Source organism: Pan paniscus, chromosome 12 (assembly GCF_029289425.2).
Source record: "Pan paniscus chromosome 12, NHGRI_mPanPan1-v2.0_pri, whole genome shotgun sequence".
Taxonomy (NCBI): Eukaryota; Metazoa; Chordata; class Mammalia; order Primates; family Hominidae; genus Pan; species Pan paniscus.
In genome coordinates, this window is record NC_073261.2 from 102804831 (window position 1) to 102828137 (window position 23307).

Consider the following 23307-nt stretch of genomic DNA (forward strand, 5'->3'; position numbering starts at 1 on the left):
CCTTTGTCATATGGACTGCAAATATTTTTCCTGACTGTTCTCTTCTTATTTTGGCTATGGGTTTAAAAAAAATCATACACATGCATAATGTGAACCATTTTCTGTTTGTGGCCGTCACAGTGAACTTTCTCACTATCCACATCAGCTCTGATGGTTTCACCTGGATGCTCCCCTTTGTCTCATGGACTCCTGATATAGTGGACACACATGGCTTTTATGGCAAAATGCAATTTGTTCACCCCCCAGAGTTAAGTCTGAAATACACAGACTCTTCGTAGACCCAGAGAATGTGTTTCTCTTGATGTAGGGAAATGAGGTAGACAGGAAAAGAGTTAACAAGACGATTGCTTGATTTTTATCTCAAGTTATAATTTCAGCTCTTCATGACTGGCATCCTCTAGACATTCGCCATCCTTTAGGACTGAAGGTATCACTGCAAATATTTATTTGACAAGAGTATGGTCCACTCACCATAAAGCCTCAGCCAAGTTCTCTCAACATCTCCCTCTCTCGCCTACCCTGACCACCACCTTCCGATTTTTTTTTTTTTTGGCAAGGAGACCCTTAGTCTTGGTGAGATTTGTGAATTAATGGTGTGAGGCTCTTCACATGGATGACAAAGCTGGCCAATCTGCTTTCTGCGAATCTGTGAAATCTAAACTACTTTCCCTGCCAGAGGACAGGTGCTCCCATCTGGCGCTCTACCTTTTCTCCCCAGGGAGCCTGGCACGCAAGTCCTTAGCATAGCAAGGTAGGTCTATACAGCAGCCTAGAGAGCAGCACCAGCCATGACTGAAGAAGGCAGTGAGGCCCCCCGACTGGATTTTAGGATAGGATAGAAATCACCCTGGCTGGGCGCAGTGGCTCACGCCTATAATCCCAGCACTTTCGGAGGCTGAGGTGGGTGGATCACCTGAGGTTGGGAGTTCGAGACCACCCTGACCAACATGGAGAAACCACCGTCTCTACTAAAAATACAAAATTAGCCGGGTGTGGTGGCACAGGCTTGTAATCCCAGCTACTCAGGAGGCTGAGGCAGGAGAATCGCTTGAACCCGGGAGGCGGAGGTTGTGGTGAGCCTGAGATCGCGCCATTGCACTCCAGTCTGGGCAACAAGAGTGAAACTCCATCTCAAAAAAAAAGAAGAAAAGAAAAGAAAAGAAATCACCCTGTATTCCTCTTCCTGGAGAAAGTGTGTTGTGTCTCCTCTTAGGCTCATGAGCTGGACTTGCCATGTGGCTCTAAGTGGGTCCCTGGCACAGCAGTGATACCAGTGGGAAGCTAACAGCTTTGAAGCTTTCAGTTGCACAAGTGTAGTAAGAAGAGCACTTCAATGAAAGGAAGAGCCTCAGAGCCAGTGCCAGCATGTTTGCAAGTCCCTTTCAACTTTTACCTTCAATTGTCGTCTTGGCTTTTCAACTCTAAACCTTCCCTCAATATGGAGTCCCATCCTTTCTAATCATTAAGTTCTGCACTAAAGTCTATAAGAGAACCCATACAGCTGATGTATGAGGGGTAGAACAGGTTTTGCATCCCTGTGGCAGGACGATGGCACACAAAGATTACGTTGGCTTCCAAGTCTAGATCTATAAATATATTTATTATAATATAACAAGAACTTAACAATAAACATATACTATGTACAATACTATTACAGAGAACCCTGTTTTATATCATTCACAGAAATAGCCAGTTTTGCTCCAGTGTGATAGATGAGGAGAGAAACGGAATTTCAATGTCATCTGTGTTGAGTCTCGCTGACAACTAGAACCTCCTTTGGAGGCAGACGCACACCAATGCTAACATTAGCCCTGCCCCAGGCAGTTAGGAATTTGTGCTCCAGTCCTTGGGTTCACACTTGCACCCTGTTTGACATAAATACTTTAAATGACATACAATGTATGTAGTTTTGTGCTTATTACTTTTTAAAATAATAAATAATATTAAAAACTGCATAACGAAGCTCGGTATCTTGTCCAAGTGGGAGCCACACTCGTAGTGCTAGAAGTTGATGCCCAGCGTTAGAACTGGAATTTTGTGTCATCAAATACTGAACGATGGAAAGCGTGTCCTGTCTTTTTCTCTTATAAATGGTTGTTATCATGAAACGATGGCAAGTTGACTTCCCAGATATAAAAGTGGTAAATGTGTATTTGGTACCAACTTCAACTCAACAGCGCAGTGGCGGCAGCGGTGGCGGCAGCATTCTCCTGCCCTGGAATGGAAACTGTTGACCGTGTGAGGTTTGAGGGGCTAAGGACAAGTGGGAAGGCCTTTCCCTTTTGAGCCATGGTGTGACCTCCCTCCTGGCTTCCCTTTTCTCAGGTTCGTATGTGACAAGAAGAGTGGTTCTGCTCATGCCCTCAGGCCTTGCTGCCATGGCTCCACTAAGAAGGCTGTCCCCATCCTGAGAGCTCTTGTGGCAGGTGCCTTAATATATAGCTATGAATATCAAAAATAGTCTCCTGTGCTTTATAGACGCTTATTCTCCCTCCTTCCCTTCCCACTGGCCTGGTCCTCAGCTTGACCTCATGGAGGGAGCTGGGCCGGTGTCCTGAGCCAGAACTGGGCTCCTTCTAGAGCAGACTCTTCTTCCTTGGGCACAGCTTTTATGGGGCTGTCTGGGAGTTACTTTTTCTAAAAATAAAATGGGGGCATCGCCCACCCCAGGAGAGATCCTCTATTCTGCACATAGAAAAATGAGAGCAAAAGCCCCCCCTCTGGCACTACCTACAAAGAGCTTTGGGAATTCCCACAACATTATCCCTCTTGTGGCCTGCTCCTCCTCTCAGTACTTAAAAATAGCCTTTTGTTTATCAAGAAAATGCCTCAGAAATCTAAATAATTCATACCGGGTAAGAGAAAGCTAGCGCAATCACTGTCCTTCTCCAGCAAAAACACAGTAGAAAAACCTGTGAAGGACAGACCGCTGTCCCCGCTCCCTGGCTGTCCCACAGCTGCCACCCCTGGCTCCGCGTGGGCAGCTGGGCTTCTCTTCAGCCCCAGTGGGGACCAGCAGCCTCCTAGGCCTTGTGATGCACAGTATTGTCCCTCGTTTTCTGTCGGCCACTGAAAGTGTAGATCGGTTAAAAAACAAAAGTAGGAATCAAAGTGATAAGGACACTTTGATCTTATTCCAAGAGAGCCTGATGCCTAATGCTGTCATAAGATAACTGATCTATGGTTGTTTAGGGATCAAGCTTGCTCTGCAGGAAGGAAAAAACAGCTTCTCTCTCCCAGTTGAAAAATACGTGAAACTCTATTGCACCTGGCAGAGCGAGCGCCCCTGTTGAGGAGGCAGCCAGCCCCGTGGCGGGATCGTGGTTCCTGCGGCTCCAAGCGCGGTGCCTCCGTTTCATCCAAAGGCGAGGATGATTTTCTACATTCAATGTAGAGAATATTCAACATGTTGAGCGCAGTGAGTTCCTTGATTGTGTTTTGTTGGCCTCTTGTTGGTGTCGCTGGAAAATTATCATTGCGTGGCACTTGCCTCACCAGACTTGTCCACAGTCTTATCGTGGGCTTTCTGCTGATGTCAGCCGCTTTGAATATATTTCTTTATCACGACGCAGCCGTGTCTGAACACAGGGCAGGGCATGTGGGGGAGGAGGGTCCATGTGTTGGTTGTGGGCTCGTAGGCCTCCATGTTGCCCAGCACTGGCCCTTCACTGCTGACAATACCTCCAGTTGCATAAATCTTGCCATCAAGCACCACAGCACTGTTGGGGGAAAGCGGGGACAGAGTTAGGCATTTCACTTCCAACTTGGCCCTGGAGATAGGTTCTCAATGTCGTGTCCTGTTGTAGGCTGCCTGTGCCTTTTGCAGAAGGCATCTGGGATCTTGCTGCCCTTCTTTGCCCTCTAACCTGGGCTGGCATAAGAAAAACACCTGTCCTCCAGGGCCAGTCAGGAAGCCGTGCTATGCCACCCTGCGAGCGGCAGAAGGCGCTCCCTCCCTGCCCCGCCAGAGTGACTAACCATGGCTAGGAGACGAAAGATCTCTGTGCGGGCACTCAGCTCAGGTCACTGAGGCTTTCTGGAGACTCTTGTGTGGCACACGCAGCCTTCCTACTGCTCAAATCAAATTGGGAACATGACTCACAAGAATGACGAGAGAGAATAATAAGGAGCTCAGCTGGAATTGAACGTCAGCCACTTGACTGGGAGCTCCACCTGCCAAGGTGCTTCTGTGTGACCTGGTGCTGCTGCCCACCCAGGATTTCAAGGGCTGGGCATGCTCTGCAGGGTGACCGATGGCTGTGCCTGGACCCCTTCCCTGTGTGACACTCGCTGGCTTGCTCCTGTTGTCTCAGTCAGCTCCTCTCATCATGAGGGCTCAGCATCTGGCCCCTCTCTGCACTGACTCCCTTAATGCATTTCAGCTACTTCTTTGCACTGACGTCCACATCCTTATTTCTAGCCCTGACACTCTTTCATTTCAGCTAATGGCCATTTCTTCCTGGCTATTCCCTGACATTGGACACATACCTTTTCAAAGGCTCCACCCGTTTCTGAAATCTCTTAAAGAGAACACATCAGTCTGGACTTCTTACCAGACCCTGAAGCTTCCAGTCTTCTCTCCCTTAGTTCATGCCATCTGGGGCCCTCATATTTTCCTTCTGTGGTGCACCTATTACCTGATTATCTTGCAAGACCCAGCTTAACTCTGCCATTTGCCGTTAAGTCTTTCCCATTCTTTTTTTTTTTTTTTTTGAGACGGAGTCATACTCTGTCACCAGGCTGGAGTGCAGTGGTGCGATCTCAGCTCACTGCAACCTCCGCCTCCCAGGTTCAAGCGATTCTCCTGCCTCAGCTTCCTGAGAAGCTGGGATTACAGGCACATGCCACCACGCCTGGCAAATTTTTGTATTTTTAGTAGAGTCGGGGTTTTACCATGTTGGCCAAGCTGGTCTTGAACTCCTGATCTCAACTGATCCATCCGCCTCGGCCTCCCAAAGTGCTGGGATTACAGGTGTGAGCCACTGCACCTGGCCTTGGGGCCCCTTTTTATTCCTTGTTCCTCTTAGTCCAGGAAAGGATGGGGCTGGAAGAGCAGGGACTGGTGTCTCACTGCCACAGGGCCAGAAAGCCTGGGGACCGAGCCACACTCAGCCCTCTACCTTCTCTGCCTGCAGGGGTGGGTTTGTGTGTGCTTTTGCCCAGTCAGCCTTTGGGACTCTGAGCACAGCTCCCAAAGCCATCAGGACCGTTCATGTCCTCAGAGACATTCCCCCAAGAAGTCACTTGTCCCTGTAGGGCATCACACAGCTCTGGCCTGGCACTGCTTTCTGTCTGTGATGGGGCAGGTGGTCCTGGGGGAAGCTGACCTCACCTCTCACTGAGAGCAGGGTAGCCTTGATGCCTTCAGGAAATGGTTCATTTCTGCTGGAGCTGGGGCCAGCTGGAGCCCCGGGGTTGGGCTCCTGGACCAGAGGCTGCCGTGGGCTCCACCCTACTGGTCTGGGCTAACGCCCACTCCTGTGGTTGGAGGGGGAGGGCCACTGCTCTGGGCCTGGGAATTGCTATGGTCACTGATGGCAGGAAATCATTGTGGTCACACCCCTCCTCCTCCCACTCCTCCGTCCCAGCCCTAGTCAAGGCGCCGCAGCCTCTCACCTGCAGAACTGGCGAGAGTGGTTCATGTTTGGGCCCGCCTTAATGTTTCCTTTCTCAGGGTCGTAGATGGTGGTGGCTCTGGCATAAGCCCCGCCCAGGATGAAAACGAAGCCATTGAGCGTGACAGCGGGGGCATACTTGTTGTCTGTGAGGAGAGCAGAGCAGGCAGGTCACGGCAGCTTGTCTTGGACTTCCCTCTCCTTTTCTTTCCCAGAAGACCCTCCAGGGAAGGAAGCTCGAAAGACTTCCAACAAGTGACTGATTGGCCTGGGGATGGGTCCGGGGCCTAGGGGAACCTGGAGCCTTGACTCACTTGCCCCTCTCCAGACACCTGAGCTGGGGGCTCGGCAACTCCTGCCACCCTCTAGATCTGGGTCTGCAGAGCTGTTGGGCTTAGCCTGACTTCTGGGCATGGGATACTGAACAAATCAGCAAGGCAGGGATGCGACCCTGGCCCTGGGCTGAGGACACCGCTGGTTCTCACCAATCATTGGGGACTCGATGAAGCTCCACGTGTTGGTCTGAGGAACGTAAGACTGGAGGACGCCGGCAGCTCGGCCTGCCTCGTTCACCCCACCAAACACGTAGATCTTGCCGCCACACACTGTGGCTGCAGCAGAGTGTACTGCCTTGGGCAGAGGGGCCACCGCCTCCCATTGGTTGGTGATGGTGTCGTACCTGCAGGAGAGGAGAAAAAGAGCCCAGGGTCAAGATGGACCTTGTGCGGGGCAGAGGTCACAAGCAAGGGCAGCAGACTGCCATCTGCTCCTCGCCCTCAGCATGGCCAGCATAGCCTGAGATCACACCAGCAGTGGGGGGCACTGCGATGAGACACTCAAGACCTCCTGGGGTCTCGTCCAAACTAGCCCTCTTGGCCTTCCTCTGGAACATCAGTGGGCTCTTTCTGCCTATGGCAGCGTCTGTGCAGAATTCCTGTCTCCATCCCTTTGCTCACACAGTGCTCCCCTCCTCTCTATCCAGCTCAGTCCTACCCTTGCATTCCGCAATGCTGGACTGAGCATTTGCTTTATAGCCAGGCCCCAGGCTGGAAACTGGAGAAACGTGCTGGATGAAGCACCATTCCTGCCCTCGAGGTGCTTATGGCCTCGTGGGGAAGGCAGCCAAATAAAACACACAAAGAATAATTACATGCAGGATGCTGAGTGGTCTGAAGGTGAAAAACCCAAGGTGCACATGGCAGGGGGCACCCAGCAGCTCCAATAGGTCATATTAGCTTTCTGGAGGCACTGATACCCAGGTTGGGCCTTGAAGAGTGAATAAGCTACTAGCTAGGTGGATGGGAAGCAGGACTGAGTGGGCACAGGGAAAACATTACAGGTGAAGGGAGAGCAGTAGGCAAAGGTGGCATTTTGGGAGAATTTATAGTGCAGACAGTCCCTGACTTAGGATTTTTTGACTTTATCATGGTGCAAAACGATTGCAATTTTGATGTAATATACAGTGTTCAATAAAATCCATGAGATATCTGACATTTTATTATAAAATAGGCTTTGTGTTAGATGCTTTTGCCCAGCTGTAGGCTAATGTAAGTGTTCAGAGCATGTTTAAGGTAAGCTGGCTGAACTATGATGTTCAGTAGGGCAGGTGTATTAAATGCATTTTTGCCTTAGAATATTTTCAACTTATAATGAGTTTATCAGGACATAACCCCATCATCAGTCAAGGTGCTCCCATAGTATGGGATGGCTGGAAGTGGGGGGTAGTTAAAAAGAGCCATGTGGGCTGGGCGCGATGGCTCACGCCTATAATCCCAGCACTTTGGGAGGCCGAGGTGGGCGGATCATCTGAGGTCGGGAGTTTGAGACCAGGCTCACCAACATGGAGAAACCCCGTCTCTACTAAAAATACAAAAAAAAAAAAAAAAAAAAAATTAGCTGGGCATGGTGGCACATGCCTGTAATTCCAGCTATCCAGCTACCCAGCTACCCGGCTGAGGCAGGAGAACTGCTTGAACCTCGGAGGCAGAGGCTGCGGTGAGCCAAGATTGCGCCATTGCACTCCAGCCTGGGCAACGAGCAAAACTCCGTCTCAAAAAAAAAAAAAAAAGGAAAAAAAAAAAGCCATGTGTGCGAAGCTAAGGGAGTTGGGCTTCATCTAGAGTGCAGTGGGTGAAGGTTTGTTTGTTTGAGGCAGGGTCTTGCTCTGTTGCCTAGGCTAGAATGCAGTGGCATGATTATGGCTCACTGCAGCCTTGATCTTCTGGGCTTAAACAATTCTCCCACCTCAGCCTCCTGAGTAGCTGGGACTGCAGGTGTGCACCATCATGCCTGGCTAATTTTTTGATTTGTCGTAGAGATGAGGTCTCCCTATGTTGCCGAGGCTGGTCTCGAACTCCTGAGCTTAAGCAATCCTCCCACCTTGGCCTCCTAAAGTGCTGGGATTACAGATGTGAGCCACAGCACCTGACTGCCCTGAAGGTTTTAAGCAGGAAAATAATGTGATCAAATTTGGCATCTAGAGAGATCACTGTGTCTGCAGGATGGAGTATGTCCTGGAGTGAAGAGGTCAGAAGCGGGGAGACTAGTTGGACTAGTCTGCACAAGAAATTTGGTGAGATGCGACAGTGGCTTGGACCAAGGAATGACAAAAGAGTATGAGGACAGGAGAACAGAAGGAGAGGGGAATGGGTGTGTTTGCTCATTGATGAGATGCTGGCGCTAAAGGAGATAGTTGCCAAGGATGGTTCAGGGTCTGGCTTGGGACTGGTGGATGGTGACACTACTGGTGGGATGGGAAGGTTGAGGGAGGAGGGTGATTTCAGTTTTTTTCACAGGAAGTTTACAGTATTTGTGGGCAACAGATTGGAGATGTGCAGCAGACAGTCAGATATTTGGGTGTGGATTAAATATTCAGCTGTGGGATCTCTGGCACAAAGCTGGAAATGGAAGCTCAGGAGTGTGCTGGGGAGATGTGAAGTGCATGGGGGCTGAGGACAAACTGGGGAAATGTAGTCTTTAAGAGGGGAGCTGAGAGGCGTCCTCAGAGGGCAGCCAAGGTCCCAACAGTGAGTGAGTGGCTGTGCCCCTGAAGGTGAGGGCTTCAAGGATGGAGGATGGAATCTCCAGCAGGCCACTGCTCTGTAGTCAAGGGCACTTCAACCGGAACAAGAGGTGCAGAACCCATTTGTGTCAGTGGAGACCGTGGGTGTAGACTTCTTTTGGAAGAAACTTAGCTGTGAAGAGGCACAGAAGGTAGGACCTAGAAAAGAATCCGGAGCTGAGAGGGGTCAATGGAATGCTGATGAATGTTTAACAAACAGCCAGCTCTCTAGGGAAAACGTCATGGTTTGTAGCGTTTGCTGGTTTCTGCGATGTCACTCCTCCCACTTGGCTGATTTCATGCTACCATAGGGATGTTGCTGAACATGGAGTTGGAAAGAGATGTGCTGTGGCCACCATTCTCTGGAATCTCCTCCCTGGAGAGGTGCAATAGGCATATATAACCTCAAGGCCCAAGGGAGTAGTAACATGTAGTAAAAAATTAGGAAGTGATGAATTTTGAGTATGGATTACCTTTGTTTTTAATATGTGTATATAATTTTTAATAATTAAAAATTGTTAAATTTTTGTGGTTAACAACTGGCTCAGAGTTCCTGTAATTTTAACTTCAGATCTCACGAGCCAGCAGAAAACAGGTCTTGTTTTAATTTTTAAGGGGAATGTTTAATTGTGTTTACATGCTAAAATAGGAAGGAGTCCAACTGGATAATGAAAGATTAAATGTGTATGAAAGAGACGGGAGTGCTGATGATGGAAGGCTTCCAGGAGGTGGATGCAAATGGAATCCAAAGTGCAGAGGGAACGTGGAGTCCATCTGCACAGGAGAGAGGAAGTCAAGGATGGCACGAGTGTAGCTGTATTTGTAGGAGTGACTGCAGGAAGGTGAGCAAGTTCTTGACTGATGGCTCCATTTTCTCTGTGAAGCAGGAGTCAGAGTTGACCAAAGTAGTGGGGGAGTCTGTAGGGTCAGATCTCTGAAGAGAGAGGTCAAGACAGGAAATAACTGCTCATGAGAGTGGGAGAAAGTGCTGAAGAGGGAAACCCAGAAAGGCTGCCTTGCAGTGTGAAGGACCCGGTAGAGGATGGGGGCCTTCCCTTCTCGTGTGGTGGGGCCAGTGTGTTATGGGGTGGGATTTCCTCCATCAGCATTCAGCCCCCAGGGCTGGGCGCCGAGAAGGCAAACGGTTGGGTTGAACAGATCTGCTGATGTGGGGTGCAGGACAAAGCAGCAGAGGAAAAGGATGAAGTGATAGAACATGAGTGCCAGACAAGACAGGGGAGAAAGGACAACAGGAGGCAGCTGCTGGGAAAAGCAGACTTGGGGTTCAGCAGCCTGGCCAGGTCACTGGGATGTTTGAGGTCTTGCTTCATGGGGAAGCTGGAATATCGGTCCTCAGTGTTTCTGTCGGGTTCCTTGGGGGCTGGTCTCCCAACTCCAGTTGCCTCCATACTTAGGCCCTCCCAGCAGGGGACACATCTACCGCCCACCATGCTGCTCACTGTTCGGTGAGTGCCTGGACGCAATGCGAGGCCTGGGCATGGCATGCTGTGCCACCAGGGTTGGGTCTGTCCCCAGCACATCTTTCCTGGGAGGCATACGGGGCCTGCTTTCTTTCTGTGAGCCTCCTTGGGACACCAGTCATAACTCAGTCACAGCCCAGAGCCCAGGAAGCTGGCCTCCCAGAGCCCGTGCCTCTGCCTCTGAGCGAGGGTGATGTGACGTCCAGTTGTGTGCTTGGATTTGAGACGAGGCTGGAATGTCTCAAAGGGCAGCAGCGGGGCAGATTCAATTAAGCCCCAGACAAATGATATGTGGCTTATATGCAATGGAGTAAGTGTCTTTTTGGACAGTGTCAGAAGTTCAGATATCTGCTTTTTAAGCCAATATGGCAGGGTTCCAAAGAGCTCCTGCAGAAGGAGCTGGGAGACAGTGGAAGATTATGTGGCTGTTAGTCCTCAGTCTTTCAGTATGATGGCACATCGCACCAAATGCGAATTTCCTGAGAGCTTGTTATTCCAGGTGGCTGATTGCCAAGCCATGAGCCCTCCCGTCAGCTCAATCTGTCAGCTTCCTGCTTGAGAATGATATGCTAATGACATGCAAATGACCCCGCCGAGTGAGGCGTTCTGCTATCATTTATCCAGTAACCACAGCGACTGCAATATATTGCTATAAAATATTAGACCCGGTTATTTATATAATGATATAATACAGGTTTGTCTATTGCGCTGTTGTCTTAATCTATAATTATATAATCTTGCTCTATTCCTGTAATACCATAATGTAATATAATTATAATGCACCATATATCTCATTCATTATCAATATAATAGCCATTTGTACCATTAGTGTTTCCTGGGGAACAAAGCCCCCTCATGTCTGTCCCCATTACCCTGACCTTCCTGTCACCCTGAATTCTCATCATTGCCACTGTGTGCCACAGAAAGCAACTTACCCGAAGGGGGTCTAGCTACACTTCTTGGAAAGCAGTGAGTGTTCCTTCCCCTGCACCCTCCAACCCACTTGCATGCACACTGCCCAGGGGTCTTCAAGCCTGCATCCTGCCCCTGCAAGGACAGTTGGCAGACTCTGGTGGGCTGAGGAAGGGCTCAGGGCCCTTCAGGGCACCCTTTTGTCCTTCATCTCTTGGGGTTCCCGGGGTGGTCTCGCTCACACTGTGCCCATGCTGAACTTTCACAGCCAGAAGGAGGGCCTTGCCCCCCAGGGAAGGCCCATACAGGCAACCCCTGGTCTTGGAGAATTGCTCCAGGACCCTGGAAGAGTAGAGCTTGTCTCACTGCTTAGTTGGTGCATTTGATCCTTGAACAAATCCCTATATTTATCAACAGTATAAGTTTGCAAAATGAGTAATCAGTGTCTTAGGAGATTAAAAATAGCCGACAAAAGCAAGACAGAATGACGGATCCAGTTCAGTTTACTCCTACAGAGAAAATGTCTCATTTTTCATGTGTTTATTATTGGATGACAAATGATCGGAAGCCGATGCTTCCAGAATGCTTGGGGTATGCATAGCTGGGCAGTGGGTCACACTGAAGGCTGCCAGCACCGGGGCCAACCCAGGTCCAGCAACTGCGCTAATATCCTCATTTTCACGTGGGAATGCCCATGATTGCCAGATCAATATGACAATTAAATGTTGTTACTGAGCCATCTCTGGGCTCCACTTGGGGGAGTTAAAAGCCCACAATGAGCATTCAGAGCCTGTCTCACTCTGCAACCATCTTTGCTGTAACATTTGTCAAGTGTCCAATTAGCCACCAAGGGGGAAAAAATACAAATTGAGGGGTATGTGTGGCTTCATAGGCAACATGATGTCCCACAGGAAGATGTGCTTTCTGGTGACACATGGCGGTGGGGGTGGTGGGCTCAGGTGCAGGAGGGGCTCTGGCAATCTTAGCTGTCTCCCCTGGGTTGTGCTTTGGGCCAGGTCAGCCTGACGGGTTACCCTCCAGGCACTAGTTTCTCCAAAAGCAGGACTAAGCCTCCGTTCTGCTGCCTGACTGACAAAGCTTCCTGAGCTTTTCCCCCAGGCGTCTGTTCTCTGTAAGAAAGAACAGTCTCCCTGGCTCAAGGGAAAAGGATTTTGTATTCTCATCCGGAAGCACCCACTTCAGCCCACGCCCCTCATGCCTGTATCTGACCCTCCACGATGGCCTTGGGAGGAAGCTAGGCTGGGACTCCCAGCGGAGGGCAGGTTCACACGTGGTCCTTTGGCTTATTTTTTCTTCTGGAAAGTTCTAGAGGGTTGGCAAGAATGTTCTCCCTAAATTGCTTAGTTTGTATGCAGTGGCCTTTCTCTGTATTACGAACAGATGTCCTGGTGTGTGTGGCTGGAGGGAGGAAGGGAGCTCCCTGGTGTGGGACCCCCCGCTTGGCAGGACAAGGAGGCACCGCCACTGGCATGACCTGCATTTTAAACATTGCTTCCAGCTTTGCCCGAAACCCCAGCAGTCTCTGGGCTGGTGCTCATGGTGCAGGGTGTTCCCTGACCGCCTGGCCAGGAGGGTCTGGCTCATCCCAGGCCTTCTGCAACTGGATCTTGGGCCTCCAGCTTGTCTGACACCTAAATGGGTTGTTGGGACAGAAGCGCCCCATCTCCCATCTCAGCGACTGCAAAGGTGACACAGATGTCATCCCATCTGCTTGTATCCCACACCCTGCTGCCCCTGGTGCTGTGATTGAAGAGCCTGGGATGACTGCCCATATGAATGGTCCAGGCTCTGCTCCATCGCCACTGAGTGGGTGTTGGGAGGTACAGTGAGTGACGTGATTTCAGTTCTTGGTGAGCAAAGAGCATGCCCCTGTCCTGACCGTGGCCTCATTACCTCTCCACGTGGTCCACGTTGCCTGCCACGCCAAGTCCCCCGAGGGTGTAAATCTTCCCATCGTAGACGAGGCTATTGTGCCGACAGCGGGGGACTGTCATTCTGGAGACGAGGTTCCAGTTATCAAGCAGGGACATGTAGCACCAGACATCAGCCAGCGTCACCCCTGATTCCATCCCACCTGGAGGCAGTGTGGGAGGCAGAGAGAGCGGGCGGGGTGAGGAGGGGCCTGGGGTCAGCAGGCCCAGCCCCAGGGGCAGAGGAAGCCTTCACCTGCAAAGTAGACACTTCTGGGCCATGGCCTTCCTCAGCCCTGACGTGGGGAGCAGTCCCCTTGGGACCCCCATGCCTGGTCCCGCCCCAACCCCGGGGGGCCTCACCTGAGAGGTAGATGTTGTCCCCTGCACTCACTACACTGAAGAACTCGCGGTCATAGAAGGGCAGCGAGGCCAAGGGGTACCACTTGTTGTTCTGCGGGTTCCAGCAGGTGACGGCCACCAGCGAGCGCTGGGTCATCCCCACCATCTGACGGCCCCCAACCAAGACGATGACCTCAGCCACACCTGCAGGGACATGGATGGGCGCCCTTGGGACACACTCTAAGACTGTCGGCATCTGTGCCCGGCACCTCACTGGGACCACTGAGCCCAAGACACTGCTTCTTGGGAGGTTCGGGGCGTGCCCCTTCATACCTGCAGAGAGGCGCGGCCGGGTTCGGGGCGTCTGCATCTCCTGGCGGGCGTGGGGCAGCATATGGTAGCGTTTGGCCTCGTTCACCAGGTCCCGGCAGGCTTCTGATGACTTGATCAGCTCTTCATTGTCAACCACATTGAGCAGGTAGCTGGGGTGGATGAAGGGGAGGCGGACCACGGCCAGGAGCTCAGCCGCGTACTGCAGGGTACAGGAGACAGAATCTTCTTAGACTAGCAAGAGAGAGCCACCTCCCGGACGGAAGGAAATGGTGTGGGGCTGCACAAGAATGGATAATTCCAGGCTGTGTTAGGCTTGGGAGTGTAGATACTCTGCTAGCCTAGACAGAGGTGAAGGGAAGTCTAGTCAGCTGGAGGTGTGGGGGGAAGGGCCGGGAGCGCAGGGGTGGGGAGGGGAGGCTGGCAGGCTGCAGCCAGCCCTGCAGGAGTGGGAGCACGTGTTCATCCCCCCAGCACCCCATTCTCTCACTCCACCTGGGGCTGTGGACCCCTGCTGCAGATCAGGCCACTGGGGGCAGGGGCGAGGGGTTAAAATGAGGAAGACGTGATTATTAAAGAGCTGTGAGTGTGACAAGGACTCAGGAACAGGTGGGAGGACCCAGGAAAGCTTCAAGGAGATGGCGACTATTGAGCTTGCAAGTCTCAGCCGTGGGAGCCTGTGTCTCTCCAGCACCGAAAACTTTCAGTGGTGTCCCATGTCCCACGGCCTCAAACTGTCACCCTGCACTGAGGTGGTTTTACAGGCTCCCTTGAATCTCCCCTCCTAACAAACTCTGCTCATCACTCTACTTTCGTTTCATCCCATGAGTAACGAGACCACCATAGGCCAGGCATGACGCTCATCACTGGGGGTTCAAAGACCACTGTGACCCAGTTTCAGACCTCAAGGGGTACACAGCTTAATGGGAGGGGATCTGCTATGAAAAATTCACGAGGGGCAAGAGGAGTGTCTAGTGAGGGTTTGTAGTGGGTGCAGGAGTAAGAGGTTTTGCAGAGGGAATGGCATCTGGATGGGGTATACAAAATGGGCAGACTTCTGCCAGGCACAAGGTGGATGGGAGGGTGGACATTCGAAGCCTGTGTAGAGGCGTCAGAGAGTGAAAGAGAATGGTGTGTCTGGAGAATTGTCTGGGGTTTATTCTTACGAGATGTAACAGGATTTTGTTGAGGAGGCGTTTAGGGAGACAGGGAGAAGTGAGAGGAGAGAGGCTGGGGAGGCCAGCTCATGCTCAACAAGGACTGCACAGTTTTCCCTGTGGAGTCGACGAGGCAACTGACGAGGGGTTTGAGTGGATGGATGAGATGTTCAGTGTGCTTTTAGAGAGACCGCTCAGGCTGGAGGGCGGAAAATGGATTTGGAGGGAGCAAGACAGAGGCAAGGAAACCACTTAGGAGGTGCTGCAGTAATCCTGGCGAGAGGAGGAAGGTCTCGATGGGGAGGGGGAAGTCGATCCACTTAAAGGGGAGGAAGGAGGCAGGAATGAGCGCGTGTAGCGAAATGGCTACGGGAGAAGTGGGAGGAAGCTAAGCTTCAGTTCTGGGGACCAGGCATCGCTGAAATAAGGAACAGGAAGAGGTGTAGGCTTTCGGCTTGGCGAATTAGACGGATCTGCGGGACATTCTGCTGGAGAGGCCCAGAAGGCCACTGAGCAGAGGGGTCTGGAGCTCAGGAGAGGGTTTCAGCCCGAGACACAGATCTGGGAGTCATAGGGACTTGTGGCTGTCACTGTTATTAGCTGCCCCATCTAATTTCCTACCTCTGAAAAGAAACCCTGCCTCCCACCTGATCTGAGGACCCCTTTCTCCGGGGCTCAATGGCTAGATCTGGGGCGGGAGCCCTCTCTGTATCCTCTGTTTACCCAACACAGTCCCCTCAGGACCTCACTCTCCCTCTTCCTGCATGCAGGGGTTTCCATTTGGTCCATTGCGGGCTGTCCATTCCCTCAACAATCAGAGCAGGTATGGGCTCCTCCAGCTGGGTCCGTGTTCCTGGGAGCCCCAGAGCCCCCTGGCTCAGGGACCAACTTCTCCCTGCAGAGTGCAGGTGCTGCGGCTCTTGGCCGACTTGGGTCTCCTTTGGGGTGGAATGCCAGCCCTTGAGGATCCTTTGGTGACTGGTTTCTCACCTCTCTGCCCGCCCTTCACCTCTCTGCCACTTAGGGAGAGCAGGACAAGGAAGGTTCACTTCCTTCCTCCTTGCTGCGGACCCCATTGCCGCAGGGGGACCCCAAACCCAGAGAGAAGGGGCGGGGGACAGGGCAGGCCCCACCTGTGTGCGTGTCGCGGGGTCCTTCTTGATCCACTTGATGACTGTCTCGTACACCAGCTCCTCAGCCTTGGTGTTGAGGCTGTCGTTGGAGACGTAGGCGATGAAGTCATCCTTGGAGATGCTGAGGATCTCCTCCTGGGCGGCCACCTCGGGGAAGATCTGCAGCGCGAAGGCCTTGGCCATGTGGTAGAGCTCGCTGCACTGCATGGCCTCGGCCATGGCCAGCACGCCCAGGCAGTTGCTGGCCGTCAGCTGCTTCTCTGGGGGCGAGAGCGCAGGACCACTGACCCAAGGGCCCGGGAAGCAGTCGCCACCTGTTCCCATTGCTGTCACCCTAGATCCTTCTCTGAACCCACATCCCGGGGACCCTGACTGCAGTGTCCAGAGTCCCTGCAGGCCCCCTTCCTGGGTGTCTGGAGGCTTCGATCCTTCTCCTGGGTTCTCCCCTACCCCATTTCATGCTGACTCCCAGGGGCCTCCCTCTGTGCGCACAGGTCCTGGCAGAAGGACCGAGACTGGGAGGCATGGAGCAGGAGAGCCCTGCTCAGAGCCTGGGCCTGGGCTGGGGTCAGGCGTCAGGAGTCACACTGTCGCTGAGGTTGAGGGTGGCACTGAGGCTTACAGCATCTTCCATGTTGTGCCAGGTATGTCTGTGGTCCCAGACTCCTTCGTTAGCAGTAGTGCCCCTCACACACCTCCCAGCTTCTTGCATAGGCTTCTGCCCCACTCAATCTGGCTCGCTAGGCTCTGGGGTCCATCTGGCCAGCTCTCCTGGGCTTAGTGGCTAGGTCTGGGGTGGGAGCCATCTCCGTATCCTGTTTACCCAATACTGTCCCTCCCAGGGCCTTGCACTCTTTCCCCTTCATGCTAGTGGTTCTTCCAACCTAGGCGTGTCTGGGTTCCTGGAGGCCCATCTGTGCACGAGCCTCACTGCCATCATGGTTCCTGGCACCTCGAGACTGCTTGGTGCCCCTCTGTCCTCACGGATCTGCCCCATCTCTAGGCTGGGCTCTGGCTTTCTCTCTGCACTCCACACCCCAGGCCACTGCTTCTTTGGGGGCTTTCGTCTTTGTCCCTCCCTCACCTTGCCGTCGCCCATGCGGGGTAGCATCAAGCGTAAAGGCAGCATGTTGTTCGGGTCAGCGACCCCCCGGGAGCTCCTGACACTCAGTCCCCATCCTGGGCAGCAGATCTGGGTACTCAAGGGACAGTTCAGATGTCTAGACCTGGACAGACATCTGAGGCAGCCCAGGTATGAATAAGGTAAAGGGAAGGCAAGTTTGGGCTGCTTTGTTCAGGGTCTAGAGAACAGGACTGTGAGGCCAGGGCCATAGCCTTTCCCCACAAACAGAGCACATGCACAGCCCTCATGGTGCCATTTGTTCCCACAAGGCCTGGCGGGGCACAGTATGCCTCTCCCACCTACAGAGAAATGACACGGAGTCCTCTTCATTCCATGCCAGGGAAAGAGAGCCTTTGCATATAGTTATCTGAATTACCATCTTAAAACAGCCCTGCCAAACTCAGCCACATGTGAGGGAGCTTCAGGTGTGCACACACAGACCTCCCCGCTCAGTCCTTGCTGTTTATGGAGTTCTCCGCTCATCTGCACTCTTCCCCCCAAGCGACATATGTGGCCCCCGGGCTCACCGAGAAAGGACACGCAGACTTTGCAGAAGGTGTGGAACTGGAACTTGCTGGCCGCCTCCAGCAGTGTCTTGGCGTTGGCCGAGTCGATGACCAGGGAGCCCGTGTAGACAAACTCCAGCAGCAACTCCAGGACGTCTGCCTGCAGGTTCGACAGGACGAGCTCCAGCTTCTCCCGGCCGCCCTGGCCGCTGTCTTGCACGGACCTAGGCACAGAGACCAGGGTGTCCTTACCTCCTGCCCTGCGGCCACCGTGCCGCTTCCTCACAGGGCTAGATCTCCCTGCACACCTTGGTCATGCCCTTGGTTTTAGGGCTCAAAGGACACAGCAATGACACACCTGAACCTAATGCTGTGACACGGGATCTGAAAGAGAAGAGTCTGACCAGAGACGCCCAAAAGAACAGAAAACCCTGCTTATCACTACTCGGCATGTCCATGCAAAAAAAGATGCAAATCAAAAAGCATGAGCTATGGATGGGGACGAGGACCAGGACTGGCCTCAAAGGGAAACAATACGGTTCAGCCCACTGCAGGCCCTGGTGTCTCCACCAAAGCAGGCCGACGCATCCCAGCCCGGCCCTGCCTGCCTTGGGTGGCAGATTCTCCAACGTGACCCAGGCTTGGGAGGCTCCCAACTGGCTGTGATGCCAGCCAATCCAGAGATATCCTCTGATCGCCCCAAGACCGAGGGCCCCAAGTTGCCCCAGAACCCGCTCCAACCCCACCTCTTTCCAAAAACATATTGTTTCCTTTTAGGCATGGAAAGGAAGCCCTTCGTGACATTGCTTTGAAACTGAGGACAAGACGAGATAGACGGACAGAATGGTGAGAGCCGGGAGGAGGGGAGAGGAAACAACCAAGGACTTCCGCCACAGACAGCCAGCAGCCATGACCTGGGGCCTGGCCCGGGGCGGGCCCTCCTGCCACATGGAACACGGGGTCAGAGGTCAGAGTGGCCTGCGTGTAGAGTGTGCATCGGGCTGGGGAACTGGGGGGAGCAGGGGAGGGACACAAATATATAAATCTGTTTATATCTGGTGTCTACAGGAATACAAAACCATTGCAAAGGCTCCTAAGGCCTGGCAGCTGCCCCTAAAGCTGGACCTGGAAGGAAACAGATAAGATGAAGCAAGAGTGACACTGATACATAAGTGACAGCAGGAGTAAAAACACCTGCCACGTTAGGAGTCCGGAGGCGGCCCCGCAGGCCTTCGGCTTGGCCGCCCCATCCTGGCTCCTCTGAGCAGCCCTGCTTCCCACCCTGAGCCCGGTCCTGCCTCGGGCTGGGCTCGGCCACGTGGCTGGGAAATGACCTCTGTGGTCCACTCACTCGCTTCTCAGGAGGCCACAGGGCAAGATGCTTGTGACGGGTCCCTTGCGCGCACCTGCGGCTGGCGGTGGGGCTGTCGAGGTGTCCAGCAAGCGAGCAGGCTGGCCGCAGAGAGGCCAGCTGCTGGGTGTGTGGGTGGGCGGAAAGAGCAGGGGGCAGGGAGCTGGGGGCGCTGGGTGCCTGGGCTCTGCCACCCACAGGTGGGCAGCCTTGGTCTCCCGGGCCCTCAGCCTCCTCTTCTGCAAAACAAGAGGATGGAACTAGATGAGGTCTGAATTCTCGTGGAGATTTTGTGACAGAGGCTGGAAAATGCCCTTCCCACGAGACTCTTCCCTACGTGGCAGTACCTGAAATTCCACCATTAGAGCGACATTCTCTGAGGTCAGGCACCGCCCTCCCAGGGCCTCAGCACGGGCATGGCCAGGAGGAGAGGGGGAGGTGTAATCCTGCCGCGGAGCTGGCGTCCAGCCTCTCTCCCAGCGTGGCCACAGTAGGCCCTCCCCACACAACGGCTCATCCCACCAGGACCCCAAGGGGCCTCTGCCTCCAAGCCCTGGGCCAGCCCAGAAGGCAGAGGGGGCAAGGTGTGGACTCCACAGAGGCCCCTCCAAACCCCCCAACACAGAGTGACTTCTAAAGTGAATTCATACACCTAGTCTTCTGCTGTCAGGATGGATTTCCATACCTCGGTGGCTTTGTTAAGTGTAAAAATAATTCACTATGTGATCACTTAAAATCACAGAAATCCTCAACACCCCCGGCCCCAGAGCCATCTGGTCAACCTTGTACTCCTGTCTTTGCTGCCTGAGACTTCATTCCTATAAGCCGCTGTCCAGCCTCTCCTCTGCATGCCCTTTCTGCCCTGTGGAGGTCACACTGGGCCACAGCCTTCTCCCGAGGCCCTCAGTCACTGCTGCCTTCACCTCTGGCCAGCCCACTTGTCCACCCAGGAGTCCTCAGGCAGAGGAGCTCAAAGCCAGTGAAGGGCTGAGCCCAGGGGGACTTCAGGATGTGCGAGCACACGCACACGCACACATATGCACTGACCCTAAGAGCCGTGAAGTCCCCCCCAGTGAAGGGCTGAGCCCAGGGGGACTTCAGGATGTGCGAGCACACGCACACGCACACATATGCACTGACCCTAAGAGCCGTGAAGTCCCCCGGTGGGGAGGGGTGCTGGGCAGACGGACAGTCCATGGCTGAGTGACAGGTGCGATGGGACTCACATGGCTGCCCTGAGGGGTGCTGCCTGTCTTGCCCACAGTCTGAGCCAGGGAGTGGGTCCTGGCCACCAGGCACAGGAGGAGGGACACAGGTGCCGTGGAGCATCGCAGGTGCTGTCTAGACTGAGGAGGACCCCTGGCCACAGGAGGCATGGCTGTGGCTCTGTTCCTCCTGGCCCCTTGTGAGGGTCACCTGTGGGGTGGAGGGGGCCGCTGGGCAGATGATCTGCAGGGAATGGCCGCAGAGGCACAGGGGAATGTGATGGGGGCTCTTTCAGAATCTGAGTTCAAGGAGGAGGCGAGGCCCCAGAGGGCGAGGGCTGTGCCTCTTACCAACACACACGGTTCTCATCCACACAGGCCTTCGTGCATGGCCTGCAGAGCTGTGAGGGGGTGGGGGCGCCTCTGTATCCCTGGACATCAGACTGTCTTGGGACTGGACCCCAGTGCTCCTTAGGCCTCTTCTCTCTGAACAGGGACCCCAGAGGGGACACCCCCGTGATGGGTGACCCTGGTCGCTGACGAGGGCTGTGTCCTCCACAGGTGGCTGTTCTGTCCCTGCCCCAAGCCATTTCTTGTCCTGTCCTACTGGGCCCCATGGAGTGAATGGCTTGGGGTGCTGCTGGCCCATCAGGTCATGATGTGGCTTTGGAGGGACTGCAGCAGGGCAGACGGGCAGCACTAACCCTCTCTATGAAGCTGACGCAGGGGGGTGGGGTATAGAGTGAGGGCAGGCTGGTGCTCCCCAGCCACACAGGCCCCATGGGGTCTGTCAGAAGACCAGAGCTTCCTGGAGTCACCTAGTTCTGGGGGTGGGGGTGCCCAGGAGAGGCCAGAGTCCGGGACGCAGCCTCTGCTCAGCAGAGGAATGGCTAGGCCCAACTACTAGAATGTTTGCAATCCCACCATTAGCCACAGACTCATCCAGGATTAGAAATGCCCTTCCTTCCAGACATCAGGATGGAGGCCCTCATCCACCCTCATGCACCTCAGAGATCAGATGTCTTCATTTTGCAAGTTGGAACTGGGCACTGTCTGGAGCAATGGGAGGAATCCATGGGCAGTGGTGGGTGAGGGACAGGCATGGGGCAGGTGGCTGGTACCCAGCTCTGCTCAGAAGAGAGGACTCTGCCCATGAATGAACGCCTGGGCATGTCATCAGCTGCAGGACACACGCATGGTCATGCACCCAGTCTCCCTGGGTCTTGGGGATTTGTGTGGCTCAGGCCCACCCTTGGTAACTTGGTGACAGGTGTGGGTGACACCATTGTGCCAGCATCCAAGATGAGACATGGGAGTCTCGTTATCTGGCTTCCAAGCCACACCTGTCCACTCTACCGAGGTGCTGCCACCCACACATGCTCAGGGAAGAGGGTGAAGGGTGTGGGGCTCTGGGCAGGACTTTGCCGGGACCCTTCTGCATGGCCATGGGGGGCAGCCAAGCCCAAAGGGACTCGGCCGCAGGCTGGGAGAGGACACTGAGACCCAGCTCTCCCGCTCATGGTCTGACTGTCATCTTTACAAAACACACATCTGGTCGCAACGCCCCCAGGCTCCTGTGACCCAGGTCTAGCCTCCCTCCAGCTGCGTCCCCTGCAAGCCACCCTCATACCTGGCCCTGCAGCAACGTGGAGTCACCTGTGGGACCTGAGACCCCCTCCCGCCTTTCGACCTTGCTCTTCCCCACTTGTCTGCCTGGACAATGCCCATTCTTCATAACCCACATCAGATGCCACCTCTCCAAGGAGCCTCTCTGAATGACCCTCCCCCACAGCCAGGCCCTTGGCCCACAAGTCTCTGAAGCATCGTCTCTGCTCGTCTCCTTGCCTGTCTGCAGCGTGTCCCCACGAGACTGTGGGCTCAGCTGGTGTTTGGTGTGAGCCCCGGCCCCAGGAGGGGCTCCTGTGTGTTTGCTGAGTGACGAGCCAGTGAGTGACTTGAATTCCCACATTCTGTCCTGTAGCTCTGGGGCAGGGTGTCTGCACTGGGGTTGGGTCTGGCAGGCACTGTCCTTGCCAGGCTTGGGTACTGGGTCATTGTCCTCCCTGGGGCTGGAGTGGTGGACACATCACCTGTCCCAGGCTGGTGGTGGGAGTCTAGTCTGAGCCTCCAGACCTGGGGATGCGGGGACAGCAGGGAGGGATCACCTGCCCCTGGCAGGGCTCACCCAGGGAGGGCCAATGTTGATCCCCACGGAGGTCTACACCACACCAGGACAGGGGTTCCAGAGAAGGTCCCTACTCCCTCCCCTTACAAGAGTGCAGCTGCCTGAGCGTGGAGCCACTGCTTGGGGTCAAAGGGCAGGGCCATGGCCCTGCACTGGGCCAATCCGGCCACTGCACAGTAAGTCTCCAGGGTCACGGATGCCAAGGGGACTGAAAAGACATGGTTACATCAGCTTCTCTCTTGACCACCAAGAATGTGAAATTCTCTATGATTTTACACGGCAGGAAAGGAAGCCATCTTCTTGTAAAGACTTGGCTTTCCTCCCAAGAAGGCACTTCTTGGTCATGTGTGCTCTGTGGCTGCAAACGAACACGGCGACTTTCAGCCACAGGGCACCCTGGGCTTGGCTTTGGCTTCCCCTCCTTTATCCTGTGTGACCTTACTGTATGCTGAAGGCCCCCCAGCCCCATCTCTACAAACCTCAGACCTCTCTGGGTTCAGATCCATGCACCTGGCTGCCTACAGGTGGCCCAACCTGGGGACCTGGGCGTCCGTCAGGCTGCTCAGCTTGACACACCAGATGGTCAACTGCTCATCTCCCCAGCTCTCCCGACACTGGCCTGTGGACCTGCTCTCCTCCCTGTGACCTCTGATGCCCGTGACCTCTGATGCCCGTGACACCTCACCTTCTTGGGTCCTGGTGCTTGCCTTTCCATCCTGGTCCTGCCCATCCTCTGCCCATCCCCCTGAGGTGTCAGAGCTGCAAGGAGACCTGGGCACCACTTGAACCAATTTCCTGATTTATAGATGAGAAAGCCCAGGGCGCAGGAGAGGACGTGACCAGTCTGAGGTCACAAGACCCAGGTCTCCTACCTGCCAAGGTGGGGATGTCCTCTCTCCTCCAGCCCCATCCTTTCTGATGAGGGCCACCGAGACACATCCTACTGTTCTCCTTCCTTCAGGTGGGCGTCCCCTC

At 54.1% G+C, this 23307-nt stretch overlaps 1 protein-coding gene across 2 annotated transcripts in view; it reads right to left on the reverse strand.

Moving 5' to 3' along the window:
* Positions 1-1579: 1579 nt before the first annotated feature.
* The window catches only part of KLHL29 (kelch like family member 29), a 327396-nt gene continuing 305668 nt past the window's right edge, over positions 1580-23307 (reverse strand). For both annotated transcript variants that reach the window (XM_034952689.3, XM_034952690.2), the window contains 8 exons: positions 17613-17815; positions 15963-16222; positions 13676-13874; positions 13364-13546; positions 12984-13164; positions 6101-6294; positions 5617-5761; positions 1580-3719 (listed from right to left, as the gene is read on the reverse strand). In XM_034952689.3, coding sequence (XP_034808580.1) covers positions 3536-3719; positions 5617-5761; positions 6101-6294; positions 12984-13164; positions 13364-13546; positions 13676-13874; positions 15963-16222; positions 17613-17815 — 1549 coding nt within the window. In that variant the 3' untranslated portion in view covers positions 1580-3535. The remainder of the gene's footprint in view (positions 3720-5616; positions 5762-6100; positions 6295-12983; positions 13165-13363; positions 13547-13675; positions 13875-15962; positions 16223-17612; positions 17816-23307) is intronic.